The sequence below is a fragment of the Pholis gunnellus genome, assembly GCF_910591455.1.
Source record: "Pholis gunnellus genome assembly, chromosome: 2".
NCBI classification, from domain to species: domain Eukaryota; kingdom Metazoa; phylum Chordata; class Actinopteri; order Perciformes; family Pholidae; genus Pholis; species Pholis gunnellus.
In genome coordinates, this window is record NC_136536.1 from 4345753 (window position 1) to 4361326 (window position 15574).

Sequence of the window (15574 nt, forward strand, 5' to 3'; positions counted from 1 at the left end):
TCAATCCGCAGACAGCGACGGTAGACTGAGCCGATTACCAGCAGATACACTTTCAGTTGCAAACACGGAACCGCAGAGGTGTCAATCATCACTTTATTGTATTCCCCTTTATTCTATTAGACTTAGACATTATTGTTATTTGTATATAATAATAATAATAATTATATAATGATAACAATCTTGTCAGTAATATTTTCTCCACCATGTCACTTGAAATGCCTGTGTGTGCACTACATCGTCACACATACAGTCACATATCATTGTACTTGCTGCAAACATTTGCATTGGTCCTTCAGAGTCTTTATTTATTTATTTACATTCTTTTAAAAAAAAAAAAAGATATTTACATACTACCGGCTGGTGCTTTCCAGCTGCTCCCCTCAACCAACAAAGTGGACTTTCCAGCACTGAGAACTGAGTTTCTCAGACGACTTCCTCAACTGCTAACAACGTGCGTCCCATTAAACACTTTAATCGTTAACTTTAAACAAAACACAACCATTTCATGGGTTTCTGAAGAGCTCAACTGAGGGCATGGAGGTCCCTGGACCTTCTATGTACAGGGAGTATCATCTAACAAGGCCGGTGTACTGAAAGTGCAATGGCTCCCCTTTTCAGACAGAGGGCAGTGTGCCATTACAGTTTACAAAAGGCACATAAATCTGTCTCATCAGTATGTCTGTAGAGCCTTCACACTGTGCAGAGCCGCAGATTTGATCATTTCCACATCAGGAATGCTCTGTTACTTCTTCCCGTAGTCCTCAACGTACAGACCGACATCTTTGGTCAGTAAACAAGTTCTTGACTGATGTTTTTTCGCCTCCTGTGTAATGTGTCCTCACACTGATATAATCCGAAAAGAAAATTCTTTGGCGGGCTTCACATTCCTCGCGCCGGACTCATCAGCTGTGGTTGATGGGATCCTTCCCGACAAGCCGCTCTGCTGTCCCCCATACTGCCGCGCCAACCCGGGCCCCGCTGCCGAGACCTGGACCGGGTCTGGGTTCGTAGTTTGACGGGGCCGAGGAGGTCCGTTGTATTCGGGCGGACCAGAGATCTGTGCAGCTCCTGGGCCTCTGGGTAAGAGAGGCTGGTCGTAGTCATAGCCGGGGAGAGTAGAAAGCGGAGGAGTGGGGCCATATGTGCAGGCAGGACCATACGCGTACTGCTGATGACATCTGTGGAGGTTAAGACAGGAAGTTTGTTTTTTGTCTTATTCACACCCCCCTTTTTTGACAGTTTAGGCAAAAGTCAGCCCACATCTCACCTGCAGGCTCGCATGTTGTCACACATGTCCGGGGTCCCGGTGTCCCACAGGGACTGCACTTTGTCCTGGGTGGTGTTGTTGTTGTTGTTCCTGCCTTTATGGCTGTAGCGAGACCTGCTGTCCCCCTGATGCTGGGCCTGCTCCTCCCACTGCCACATTTCTGACTCCCTGTTTAAAATATATATTTAAATCTGCACGTCAGTGTTTCACTTTGTAAATGCATCGCAGGAATCTGACTCTCGTCTTTGTTCTTCTTCATTCTTTGCTTCAAGTGATGGAAAGTAAGTACATTAACTCAAGTAAATAAAAAACTATGAAGTATTTGTGCTTGACTTGAGTATTTCCATTTTATGGTACTTAATACTTCACTCCATTTCATAGGGAAACTAACAGCTTTAAGTTATTACTTTCTTTACTTTACTTTCACTGCATTTTCCTGGTAATACGTATGTACTTTAATGTGCTCAAAATGCATCTTGGTGAGTATCAGTGACTGTAAACACAACATTTGTTTCTCCACAGGGCACCTCTAATGATTTTAAGGGAAGGACTTTTACTTGCAACAGAGTATTTGTACGTTGTGGTATTGGTACTTTGAAGTCACCTCTCATGGTTTTTCCTTTTGTCCTCTTTCACGCAGTCGAGCAAACAGCAGGTGATGAAGGCCACGGACATGAAGAAGATTACGGCCAAGCTTACGATGGACGCCAGCACAGCCACGCGGAAACCATGGTCGTCAAAGGGAGACACAGCTGGAGTGAGAGAAGAAGAAGACAGTTGACTGATCCATCGATTTTACTTCCTTGCCATACAACACATTTATTTGACAGCTAAATTTACCACGCTGCAAAATCTATGTACAGCAATTCCTTATCAGACTCTGCCACCTTAGGCTTTACAGACATAAGTCACAGGCTGCTATATACAGTATATATATATATATATATATATATAAACGGAAGGGGAAACAAAACATAAATTCCGTTTTTTTATTTCTTTCAGTCTCACACCAGACAGCGCCTTCTCTCCCATGATGATTGATCCTGAAACATAATTAGGCTCTTGCGCTCACTTTTCCCACTCGCTCTTCAAAAGAGCGGCTAACTCTGCACCTGCTAGAAATGATTCCTCTCTACCCCCATTTGCATTAATATTCTCCTTTAATGAGTTTCATCCCCAAGCGAGAAATAATTTTCGCTCGAATGTGTCCTCACATAATTCAGAAGAATAAATTATCACAAGTTGAATCCTACCTTAAGTGTCTTCGCGTAACATTGCCCATATCAACTACTGCCCATCACATAATGTTTAGTATATTATAGCCCATCTCTTCAGAATAATGAGCGGACAGACAGCTCAGGGGGAAGTTTTTGCAGCCACTGCAATTCCCCCAGTAAAAGCTTTTGGAACATTTAATCTGCCCGCACACATTTCATTTATAAAGTGTGTGTATAAGAGCCTTTTGTTTTTACTGTATTGACAACAAAAGGGATTTGTTGCTACTCACGTTTACAGTAGGTATCCCCCACCCAGTGGGGGCTGTTGGTGTCCATGACACACATCAGCTCCCTTCCCACCAGCTTGTGTTTGGCCGGGCACTGCAGGGAAATGACTGTGCCCACGGTGGTGCCATTGCCCTGGATGATCCTCTGGGTGCCCAGGGCTGGCAGGGGCCTAGGTGTGCACTGAGCCTGGGTCTGACCTGAGAGAGAGAGAGAGAGAGAGAGAGAGAGAGAGAGAGAGAGAGAGAGAGAGAGAGAGAGAGAGAGAGAGAGACGACAGGTCAGCCGGCGATGAATCGGACTGTGTGCATGAATAAACAGTGGCTGTGTTGCAGATGTTAAGATGCTCGCTAATCATCAAAAGTTCAGCCAAAGTTTGAACACATGTATAATTCATATATCTCCAAAAGAAAATTAGTTTTTTTACAGAGACGATCAGGATTGAAAAGCAGCACAAGAAGAGTTCAGGGTGAACAGAGAACAACAACGAAGAATGGAGCTCTACAGAAGAGATTCAGTGTGGGATGAGCTATCAGCACTGAACCCCTGCAGGGCGGCAAAATGATGCATGACAAAACACTGCCTCCCCACCCCACCTCCTGTAACAGCTGCTTTGCTGCATCGAACTCTAACAGTATCGAAGCAGTAAATGTGATAAATCGTTAAACAATCTGGAGCCATGCTAAACAACCGGCTATCATACAGCACAGCACTCAGTATATTACAGGAGGGGAGGTTTCTCTCTGTGTCATCACGTCTGGCGGGAAAAACCTACAACATGGGAGCATCACTTCATCATGACACAAGCTGCTGGAATTCAAATAAACACCATGACATCATGTCGGTGATTTCCAACAGGGCCGGGAAGGATAATGTGATCAGGCCCAGGATTAGTCCAAACCAGAGAAAAACTGGGAGAAAAATCTGCTTCTGGCTTTTACTGAAAAACAACAACAATGCACATGAGAGATTTTTGGATTGTTCCTCTTTTGTGACTTTTAAATGAAGGAAAAACCTCCAAGGATGTGAGGAGAAAAAACCTGTGCTGCACTTTGATCACCACAAGGGGCGTCAAATCACAGCAAAAGATGTTAAGGACACCAGTGATAGGTCCTTCCACTTCCACTTCAATACATAGATAAATGAATGAATTTATGAATTTATGAATAAATAAATAAATAAATCTGAAAGATAGGTGTGCAGGAAGTTGATGTTCATTCAAAAACGCCAGATGGCCCTTATCGTGTGATGTGAAGTGTATTTATTAATGCGGATTATGTTTCTCGGAAATGATCACATACACATTAAAACAATAAACGATACAAGCCTGCAAAATACACTGCATTATAGCTGATATATACCCTGATAATTAATCCCGAGAACAACTGCGGGGAAATTGCTGTCACTGTAAGTCCCTCAAGGGATATTACACAAGAGGAAATAAAGCTTTACACACTTTAAATCTCTATACAGTTTGCAGATGATCCGCTCACAAAACATGATTGAGTAAAATCCTTTGTGTTATTTATAGAACTGGACTAAGAGCAAAGTGCCTCAAACAATCCTCCGTCCCACACACATTCCTACGCGCTTCAACTCGACACCATTTGGTTCGTTATTTCTTTACCTGACTTACTCCGGTCACGGCTGTCATCTTTGTTTGTAAAAACAGTCCCGGAAACATCTGCCATGGAAGCTGTTGCCGCTGACATGGTGGTGACAGACAGACGGCCTCCCTCTGTATCCCCTGGTCGGCTCTTTGGTTGTGCGTAAAGACTGCGCAACGGTGCTCCTCCGTGCCCGGTGCAGGGTAAACAAGTCGGGGATTCCGTGTAGCTGGAGTCGTGCGTGAGCTTCTCCGCGCGATTCTATTCGCCTATCTACCTTCCAGTGAACATGCAGCTTCTCATCCACAGAGTCCTCCCACAGTGATTATTATTTTCTCTCTCTCACCGCAGCATGAACGTGCTCTAATTCCCCGGTTCGGACAGCGCGCTGTGGCGGCCGAGCGCACGAGAGGACGAAGAGAGGCGAAGTGATCGGTCGAGACCCTGTCGGCCAAAGATAAAAATGACTTTGTGGATTACAGCAGGTCAGGTCAAGTTGCATAGCAGAGCTGCGCAGTGCGAGCAGGAGGACACTGACGAGTAACTACAGCACAACAAAAAAAAACACTCTCTGTGGGCAGGATGTCGCATTTGAATCAGGATGTGGTGCTTCAGACAGGACTGAGCATGTGATGATACAAAAACACACACTTAAGCAATGATTTAAAGTTCATCTTTAAGAGATAACGCTTACTCCAATGTGCACATTTCTTCAGTTAATGTTTGAGTGTGTTGAGTTCCAAATCAAAGAGATCTGGTGCAGCATGTGCATCATCACTGTACTGTACAGCTTCAAAGCAGGTGATACAGGATGCTTATTTGAATTGGGTTTTTTTTTAAGAGGTGTTAGAGGGAGAGACACATTTAAGTAAAATGAGCGGTTCTTGGAAGACATTTGACTGTACAATGTCAAAAGTGCTTCTTCCCAGTACGTAACCACACTTCTATATGTAACCATACCTCATGTCCTTTTTTCACTTCTCTGTCTGTGTCTCACTGTGTCACAGTTGGGTTTAGGCTTGCGGTGAAGGTGATAACCGGTGCTGTAAAAGATATGAATCACGAAACTGTTTCCCTGCTCTGGTTTCCTGACATGTCTCTTCATAGAATGAGTAACCACGGCTGGTTGCTCTACTGGGTAATGATGATACATAAATGAATCAATGAGGGAAAGAAATACCTGCTCTATTTTCTTACACACATGGAAACATAACAGAACACCAACACAAACAAAGAGCATAAAAACTCCAACGCTCCTGTTTCCACTTTGCATTCTCATCTGAAAGCAGCACGTCGGCCGGTCTAATGTCATTGAGGATTCTTGGGGCACGAGGCTGTTTCTGCTGTGGGTGATAAGTGCCTCTCCACAGGTGCAGCCCCGTTCACCTGAGCAAACTCCCACACAGCACCTCAAACAGGGAGCCGCTGTTCAGACAGCAGTTGGCCTCATCATTCATGAATAGATTAGCATCGCTGAGTAAAGGTGCTCGTACTTGGGACTGAAGGATGTTCATGCGTTCAAGAGTTGTGTTAAAAAAATACTGATTGTGCTTTCTGTTATAGAGGAGCAATTGTTCTTTAGGATACATTTATCTAGACTCGACAAGACAGGAAGCAGATGTGTTCTGGTTGCCTGCACCGACAAACGTTATACTTGTTTCCACTGAACTCTTCATCATGATGTTAGGCATTAAAACAAGTCTCCTAAACGTTCAACGCTAAAAGTTCAAGGCTGGAGTTCAGCTCCCAGTGATCCCAGATGTTTATGAATGCAAACCAGATCCCTTAAATCAACTTGTTGTTAAATCCTCTGCCGAGTGTGCTCAGTAACGCCACGTTCTGTTCTACTAATTCAGTTCTCGAGAATATGTTTAGAGGAGGAAGAAGATAGAGGAAGACACCCAGTGGACAAGGACATTTTGAGGAATTGGTCTGCTTAAAGTGTTTTGAGTTTTCTCCTCTAAATTTGCGAGACGGTTGCTACAGCAACAGTTAATGTGTTCTGGCGTATACAGTCTCAGCGGGTACAGTTTGGACTCCGAGTGCCTTCTCCCCTTTATTCTCCCGTGTGCTCTGAAGTCTGTGCAACCAGGAGGTTTGCTATTGAAGCCCCGGGACGGTCAATAATGCCTCTTTTACTGTATTGAAAAGGGATGAAGATCTTATTGAGAGTGTTGTTTAGAAGCTGACCGAGAGGTGAACACTAAGAGGCCCTGCAAACAAAGATAAGAGAAAAGCAGAAATAGGCGACGTGAGATTCACGTGAACAAATAGAAGATGCTTTATTATTAGCCTGATCTGAGAGGAGAGGCAGAGGAAAGGAGAGAGAGCGGTCAGCTTCCACGTGTCCGCGCTGCCCCTGACACAGTGTGACACGGTGGCTCTGCCGGGTGGGGGGGGGGGGGGGGGGGGGGGACCGCTCCATCACACAGGTAATTAGGTAGAGCAGGAAGGGGGCCCCCATCGCACTCTGCCAGCGGGCCCCGTCAACAACGTGCTGCTCCAACCAGGCCACATATGGCTGGAGGTCTGGGTGGAGGAGACTGAAGGTGATCTCTCTGAAGTGCCCTTGGTTAGTTAGTTCCTAAAGTGATAAAACAAACAGTGAGATGTTGATGCACCACCCATGAGGCAATTATTTTGTTCAAAGGTTTATTCTACAGAGGGGGCTAAAGATTGTTGAGCGTGTCACTTTTATAAGTGAGTCATTATAAACCTGCAAACCGAGCTCTTATTTCCAACTGAAGTTTTTCATTCTTTCAAATAAAGTGAAATATTTCCCAGAAGCCATTTAATGTTAATGCCAGAGTCTCATAAGGTGTTGCAGTAATGAGTCCAACCTTGAAATGAGTTAGCTTTTTTTAAACTTCTGGTTTCCCTCGTCTCAAAGTCAATGCTTTTTTTTTTAATGGTTTTTAACGTGTCTTAAAAAAAGTCGGTTGCTAACGAGTGCCTTAATGAGACGCCTACACGTCATCGCGCCGTCTGCCTTTACAGCTTCGTTGTGTGTACTCTCGCTCATACTATTCATTTGTGAAGATTATCTTGTTGAACTAAACGTGTAGGTATCATAAACGTTCCAGATCCAAAAGCCAATGAAAACAAAATCCCATTGGCTTTTTGTTGTTTTGTTGCAACCAGTGCGATGCTCCAACACATTCTCTCTCCCAACTCCTCAAATTGGTCCTGAGCGTCAATAAACTTCCGTCTTCACAGAAAGTCGGTGTCAGACGCAGAGGGGCACTGACCAGGCATCGGTATTTAGCGAGCTGGAAGTTAGACCCGTTTGGATGCTAAATGACTGCCTCCAGAAATACTTCCCTGCAGCGCTCTATTAAGGATGGACTGTCTCTGTACTGCTGAGAAATACATGTTTGAAAACCCTTGTTAACTAAAGTGCAGACAAAATGACACCCACATTATCTTTATCTTTATCTCTCTCTCTCTCTCTCACACACACACACACACACACACACACACACACACACACACACACACACACCTGGTGATCTGTCCATAACATCATTAAGACTCCCTTCTCTGTTTCCTGTGTCTGTAATCTCTGAACAAATCACTCGCTCAGACTGGATTGTGGCCGCCAGCGAGCGGGCCGCTCCATAAATCTGCCCCTCCACACACTCGCTGGGAGAGAGCGGAGAATGGAAGAGAGAGGAGATGGGAAACGGGTGGCAGGTAAGAAGAATGAGACTTTAGGAGGAAATTGAGTTGATCAAGCATTTCTTTGCCACAGACGTGCACAGCTTGCAAGGCATGGGTTACAGATGCACAGCATCTCTCAGACACCACCGAGGATGAGGGACAGAATTACTGTGGCGGTGCTGAGTCGGGGGGAGAAATAGAGTCAGTTAGGCTGGTATTTGTATAGTAAGTCAGATTGAATTGCAGCTTTTACTTTAATATCCATAAGCTTATATGATACAGAACTGTTGGTTCTGGTGGTGATTGGTTTTCACCACACAAGTGCATATTATTTGATCTATAAAACGTAAGAGGCACTAAAAGAAATAGACTTTTGAGAAATTGAGCGGTTAAAATAAAAATGTGGCAAAATGAAAGAAGCAAAGAGCGGCTCCGTGAGGCTGCAGTCATTTCAGCTAAATGCTAATCCCAGTATGCAAACATGCAAACGGTGACAATGTTAACATGCTGATGTTGTAGCAGGTAACGTTTAACTTGTCCACCTTTTTAGTTTAGGATATTAGCATGCTACCTGTAGCTAAGTGCTTTTTAGCGCAACACAAAGTGCAGCTGACGTTTGATGAGAATGTGATTAGGACAAATACACGAAAACAGCATATGAAGTAATGCCAGCAGATATTTGATTTGATATGCTGATGGGATGTAAGAGGATTAACCATGTGGCTCATACTGTATGTGTTCTAATGAGTGTCTGTGAAAAACTACACATGTCACCTCGGATTATTATACGGTTTTAGTTCAATTCCTTTTCATTTAATCCTCACTTCCAGTTTTCACTTTTGTTTGATTCATGAGTAACGATTGGTTCGACTAAGGATTGGTTCGGTGTTTTTTTATTATTTTTGCCTGAATTGAAGCAGCAGTGCTGTGAGATAAATGCTAACATGCTGACGTTTAGCTGGTATGTTTACCATAATGAGTATCCAATAGTTTTACACGCTATTATAATTATTACAATCCATCCTGACAGGAAGATGAACGTTTGCAGCACATTTCATGTAAGTCCACCCAACAGTTATCAAGACATTTCACTCAACATCACAAATGTCAACCCCATGATGGGGCTGTGGAGCATGTCAGAGGATCACTAAAGTCCTTAAGATTCACCATCTGGGAACCATGAATGTCTGTACTAAAATTCACAGCATTTCCTTTAAAAGTTCATATTTAAATCTTGATCAAAGTGGTGGACAGACCGACATTTCAATCCCTACTACTACATACTATATTACTTTGACTACTGAGGAGATAATCGTGTTCTTTGACACCCTGTAGGGCGGAGAGCGACCAGACAGCTGATGTATTACATTGCTGCAATAATTTCACCACCCCTGAGAAAAACAACTATATACATGAGGGAAGCGTGAAGGAACGCACGAAACATAACAAGAGAATTGCAATACTTTCGTCGTGTCACAGCTACCCTGCAGGTTCCTTAAGTGCTTGGACATCCATGTGTGCCACGCACTGTTAATATGACTGTGGCAACCGGGGACGATACCTGCTGAGGTATTGACGGAGAGCTAACAGCGGGGCGGCCCGACGGTGCCGAAGACAACAAATGAAGGATGAGAGAGTCTGGCGGGCGGCAGGAATGGATGAGAGAAAACAGGAGGGGAAGGAAAGTGATAAGGTAGTGTGTCCTGAACATAGAAGGTGGGCAAACAAAGGGAGGAGAGAGATTGTGGAAAAAATGGAAATGTAAGAGTTTAAAGGAGGGGATAGTGTGCTTTTCAAAAGGAGGCAAAGCGCCAGAAAAAGAAAAGACAAGAAACAGAGTTTGATGACAGACAAAACAATGAATCTGTCAGGGATGTCATGGTCTAGTCGGCTCCACTGGGAAGTTCATCCTGTTCTTATCTTGGGTCTGTTTCTCTGTATGTCCATCTTCCTCCATTCACAGAACCAAATGTACAAACTACACTTTACATTTGAAGAACAGGACCTCAGCAAACATAATGTCCACACAGGTTTGTGAACATGGTACACCGTCTCTGGGCCCAGTAGAGCTTTCACTAAAACCTCTTCACACTGAGTGTCCTCTCCAGTAATTGCTCCAGTAGTGAGTGGATGAAGCAAAATATTTTTGTGTATCTTACATAAAACAGCGTCTTTCTAGCTCGTGTTATATATGTGCACATTTTGCTTTTTGTTTGCTGCGTCTCACTTTTTATTATTTGTACGATATTGCCAAATGACTCACTCTGAAATGATTGCCGTTATTCCAAACGACTCCTTGTTTCTCTCAGTGAGCTTTAGATGCCGGCGCGTTGCTCCACTTCCCTCCACAATGTTCCGTATATGAGCTGATGAGATGTTAGATGTTCTGTGTAATAAGAGATTCAGGTCTGGTGTTTTACAACATGGGTTTGTTCAACGGCCCACAGCAGACAGTGTTCAGTTACGGATTGTGTTTTTGTCATTAGACGTGCTCATTTAGGCTGCTGCATAATTCAATTTAGTGCAAGTTCACACACACACATTTACATATCTGTCAGAATAGATACAAGTGTGAAGCTCCAAAGGAATAAATTAGATATTAAGTTAACTTGGGAATTAAATGAGAAATACTCTATTACTGCTTTCCCTTGTGGGAGGGTGTAACTAGAAGAATAATAGATAATACAGCGTATCTGATGCTTTTCTGGTCATTCACTTAAAAAGACCTCAAATCAGCATCATCAAATCAAGCTTAACGACTTCTAGTTAGCATTTAATGATGTGGATGACCAGCCCTCTGCAGCGGCTGCAAATCTGAACGACATTAGTTTTTTTCCCGCCTCCACTCGAACTGTGAATAAGACGAAGATGTGCATGATGTTGTCTCTGGTGATTTATTGTTACTATTACAGCAATTCATCATAATCATGTTGTAAATATCCATCATGTACCTCCAGATTTTGTGATTACATGTAGAACATTTCCCCCGGGGCGTCTTGATGGATTTGTGTTTCAGCGAGGAGGCCCGGGGTGTGACGTCTTCACATCCTACCAAGAGCAATAGTTGTGAAATTCGATTCTGTCTCGCGTCTAACTTCCAGAAAGTCATTTGTTTGGTGGTGTGTGAAAAAACATCTTGCATCAACCGCACCCAGGCAATGAAACCGTGTGTTACTGTGCGTACTTGTCTGTACAGAGTACTAATCGTGAAAACTGCAGGAAACAGTTGCAACCACTTCCTTTACAGGAAAGGAGAAGTATTGCTCCACTGAAGAATACAAAACAACAGCTTCAGTATTTGCGGGTGGGTGTTGCTGCAGAGATAATGTCTTTAACCAAGGGCGAAAGGTCCAAGTGGAACCCAAACAAAAGCATTTACTATTTGATCCATGCTACTGGTAGTACAACGTTTTATCTGCTGTACAGTGTCGGCTAAAGGACATCTCAGTTTCGGATCGTCAGGCTCAGCTGTACAGACGGACTTGTTTCAAAGCAGCCATAGCAACTAAAGAGCTGGTGATGTCAGTGTTACTGCCATTTTAACTTGTCAACCTCGTTAGGTCGGTGGTTCCCAACCTTTTTTGGCTTACGCCCCTGCAAAGTGAAACAGAAGTCGTCTCGTTTCACCCCCTCATGGACTGCAAAGCAATAAGAGTGAGCCAACTAACAACCAGTGATGTAAAGTATCCTAAAACACACTTCATTCTTAAAAAACAAGCAGCGATGTATGCAGGCAATCGGCTCGAAGTCTTAAAAGACATGTAGCAGCGGCTGAGTTGCGGCGAGGTACAGCTGTGTGTGTGTGTGGTAGTTGTTAGCAGATAGGCCAACACATCGTCCACATCAATACAAACGAGCTGCAGAGCAGCGGCCGGGAGGTAAGCAGCAGTGTGTGTGTACGGGTTGTTCCATTAGCAGCAAGCCAAACACACCGCAAACTGTTATCCTCCTACTGTGTGCGCAAACTAGCAGATGGGGGGGGGTCGGAGATGCACTCAGCTATGTTATTACATGCGGCCCCTACTGGCCGGGGGCCGGTTAATATTATGCAGTTTGCTGCCGGAGAATGCGAGATTAGCAGTGGACAGACACAGAGGGGGACACTAACTCACTCACGGACACACACACCTGGATGCATGCACACTGTCACACACACACACACACGTTAATAAACGCATGATCGTCCTGGCAGAAATAATAATATATATTTATATTTTTTCATTTTTCCTATCTCGTTAATCATCTAAAATTTACCTTGTAAACCCCGCAGGATGGGATCCACTGCCCTGCGCTCCAGCTGTGCTGAGAGCTGAATGTTCTCTTTGAGCATGCCAAACTGCTTCTCTTAGCATTAATCTCAGAGTACAGCTGAGGTTAATGGGTATTCAGTCATAGTTTTAGAGGTGTTGTTGGCATTACATAAAAAGTCAGGGTTACATCAATGTTCTCATGAATCATCCTCAAGGGACCAATAATATCCGCACCAAAGTTCATGTCAGTCCATCAGCGGTTATCTTGATATGTCACTCCGGGATCAAAGGGTTGGACGGACTGGCCGGTCAACGGAAGACGCTGGTTGAAAGGCTGAAAAGGACTAAATGAAGTAAAAAAAAAGGCACGTGGTTGTTCGTCCTTCCCACTTTCCCCAAATAGGTAGGTCAGCTGGGTGGTGCAATCAGAGATTTGGGAATGCAAAATGCAAATGTTTCTAGGCCACACAGATGCACACACACGCACGCACGCACGCACACACAAACAGCTGGTAAGAGGCTTAAGCTCCAGTGGCATATGACAGCTTTCCCATTGAAACCATTCCCCTCAGCTGTCGTGTGACAGGAACAAGCCTCCCAGAATCATACAACCTGAAAACCCTGAACAAATATACTCATTTGAAATGTTCCGGTTTTGCTTTCTCCTGCAACTGCTCTCTGATACTTTTATGACGACAATTGTGACACAAACAACCCGGCGCTTTGTGCTAATTCTTAGAGGTCTGCGCCCTTGATGAATAGAGCCATTAAGGGAGGCCTCGAGGCCTACTGGTGGAGGTCATCTTGATATGTTCCACTGCAACCTTGGTAGAATCAGCTGTTACTGGCAAACACACATTAGAAAGAGAGGTGCGACGCAGAGATGCATAAGAAGAACTAAAACTTCCTGCGACAAACTCAGGTTGTAAGCCAACTAAACCTCAAATTGTACTGTTGAGAAAAGACTCCGAGACTTGAGTTGACTCAACGCAGCGCCCACCCTGTCCCACTCTGTTCTAGATGTACCGCATGTAAAATGGCAGAAGGAGGCCGTCAGCAGTTTGCTCTCCGTCTCTGCACCGCTGCTCACAGCTCTACAGAGAGACCAGCCTTTCCAATCCATCATTTTGACACTCGTAGTGTTGACTCGCTGAACAAAGAAGTTACGGTTCACACAGCCTATCAATAGCTCTCCTCTCTCCTTTTCCCTGTAAGTGTACATCACTAAGTTTACGTCCACAAGAACTGCTAAAAAACAAACGCGATGACGACAAAGTAGAGACAAAACAGAGGGAGGATGAAACTGAATTAAATCAAGATGTAGAAAAATGGACTTAAGGCAACTGCGGCAGCTTTTATACACCCGCTCCACACTGTTATGTACACACACATATCCGAGAGCTGAAATCAGCCGTAATTCAAGCACCCAACCCTTTCACTAAATCAGGTCCTATAATTATTCTTTCCTTTCTTAGTTTTGCCTTGTTCTCTCTTTTCAGGGCTGCATGCATAAATTAATTACATCCAACCACTACACACCCTGCAAATACAAATATCAGCATGCGTGATTCATTTTTAAATTGTTCGAGCGGCACATTTCTTACTGTGGAACTGATCACAAGCAGGAGATAAACTGCACAGCTGTGGCTCATCGTCTTCTGACATGAGACAGAAACAGCAGTAATGAGACGGTGACTATAAAGTGATTTCCACACGACGGCGAGTTTCAGCACTGCTCCTGCGGTGACGGCTGTGCCGCTACAGCAGGCAAAGCCACAGTGTGCTTGGCTTCGTGTCCTACAGTTGCTATAGATCTATGCTATATGCTGTAGATCTATACTGTCCAGCAGTTTGAATCCATATCAAAATACACAGTTGGAAGCCAAACAAGGAATTGCACTGAGCCAAAGCAGCTGAATCACAGCTGACAAGAGCTCAGCATGAAAAACAATAAACAGGGAGGTGGAAAAGCCTGGAATCTAATCTGACATTTTTCATTATCCATGGAAAGGCAAAGTCTGTCGGTCTGTCCACCACTTTGGTCCAGATGGAAATATCTCGACAACAATTAGATGGATTGGCATACAATTTGGTACCACATTCATACGTTTGCAGAATTATAGAATTGTCACTATGGTAAACATGTGTCTAGAGATGCAAACCTGCTGATGTTTACCGCTAGCACGCTTGAAGACACTTAGTCCTCTTTGTTTTTTTAAATCAACATTGTTTGTTTTTTTAGTTCTGTACTCCGCAATTAAGGAGCAAAGTACAAAGAGTCAGCCAAAAACACTGAATACCAAACTGAAGTGACAACTGGAAGTGAACATGAAATTAAAGGAGCAGTGTGCAGAATCTACTGGCATCTAGTGGTGAAGTTGCAGATTGCATCCAACTTAATACGCTGACTCCTCCCTTTCCAAGCGTGTCTGAGAACTACGGTGGCCTTCAGGTAACGTAAAAAACGCAAACGGCTTTCTACTTCTTCTTCTACTAATACTAGTGTAGAAACATGACAGTACAACATGGCGTACTCCGTGAAGAGAACACGATCTCTATATAGACCAGGGGTCCCCAAACTACGGCCCGCGGGCCGGATGCGGCCCGCCTCCACATTTGGTCCGGCCCCCTGAACAATACCAGAGACGCAATGATTTTTTTTCAGTCTGCACAATTAATCGAATTTTAATCAGCCAACCACCAGGGGGCGAACGAGATGAGAGCTGTCATGCGCGCACCCTGTAGAAGTAGAAGAGTAGAAGAAGTAGAAGAGACGGGAGCTTGTATCGCGCACGGCGGTGTTCCGCCCCGATCCGCGTGCACGATGCAACGGTCGCTCACCTGCGAGTGGCACGCGAGTAGCACCCCCCCCCCCCCCCGCGCACGACGCAACAGTCGCTCACCTGCGAGTAGCACCCCCCCGCCCCCATGATCGGGCCCTAGGTCAAACGATTTGTTCAGTGATGTGGCCCTCACAGGAAAAAGTTTGGGGACCCCTGATATAGACAAACGGCCTAATCTAAGCTAACATAAACAATTCTTCAGGTGATTATAAACTATTAGTCCTGAATATTATATTCCCCCTAACTCCAAAACACTGTTCCTTTAAAGGGAATGGAACAAAAAACACAGTATGGTGACACTAAATGACACATAAACATGCACACTGAAACTCACTTGCGCGCACACACACACACACACACACACACACACACACACACACACACACACACACACACACACACACACACACACACACACACACACACACACACACACACACACACA

General features: G+C 44.3%; 1 protein-coding gene across 2 annotated transcripts; it reads right to left on the bottom strand.

The window, feature by feature from the left end:
* Window positions 1-97: 97 nt before the first annotated feature.
* On the bottom strand, window positions 98-4817 carry susd3 (sushi domain containing 3). Of its 2 annotated transcripts, none has more exons than XM_079179055.1 (5): window positions 4406-4817; window positions 2775-2969; window positions 1872-2019; window positions 1268-1435; window positions 98-1178 (listed from the first exon to the last, which is right to left on the bottom strand). In XM_079179055.1, the coding sequence occupies exons 1-5, from the start codon at window positions 4479-4481 to the stop codon at window positions 839-841; spliced, it is 927 nt and encodes a 308-aa protein (XP_079035181.1). In that variant the 5' UTR covers window positions 4482-4817; the 3' UTR covers window positions 98-838. The 2 variants fall into 2 exon arrangements, with proteins under 2 accessions (XP_079035181.1, XP_079035180.1); XM_079179054.1 differs by having other exon boundaries at window positions 4397-4817.
* Window positions 4818-15574: the final 10757 nt, after the last annotated feature.

Bases quoted from the DNA above. Each gene is read 5' to 3' on its own strand.
- susd3 (XM_079179054.1), bottom strand. From the start codon at position 4,481: ATGTCAGCGGCAACAGCTTCCATGGCAGATGTTTCCGGGACTGTTTTT. The intron at 1,436-1,871 runs GTGACTTCAAAG...TATTTTAAACAG, and splicing joins AAAAGGAAAAACCATGAGAG to GGAGTCAGAAATGTGGCAGT. The intron at 1,179-1,267 runs GTGAGATGTGGG...TAACCTCCACAG, and splicing joins GACAACATGCGAGCCTGCAG to ATGTCATCAGCAGTACGCGT.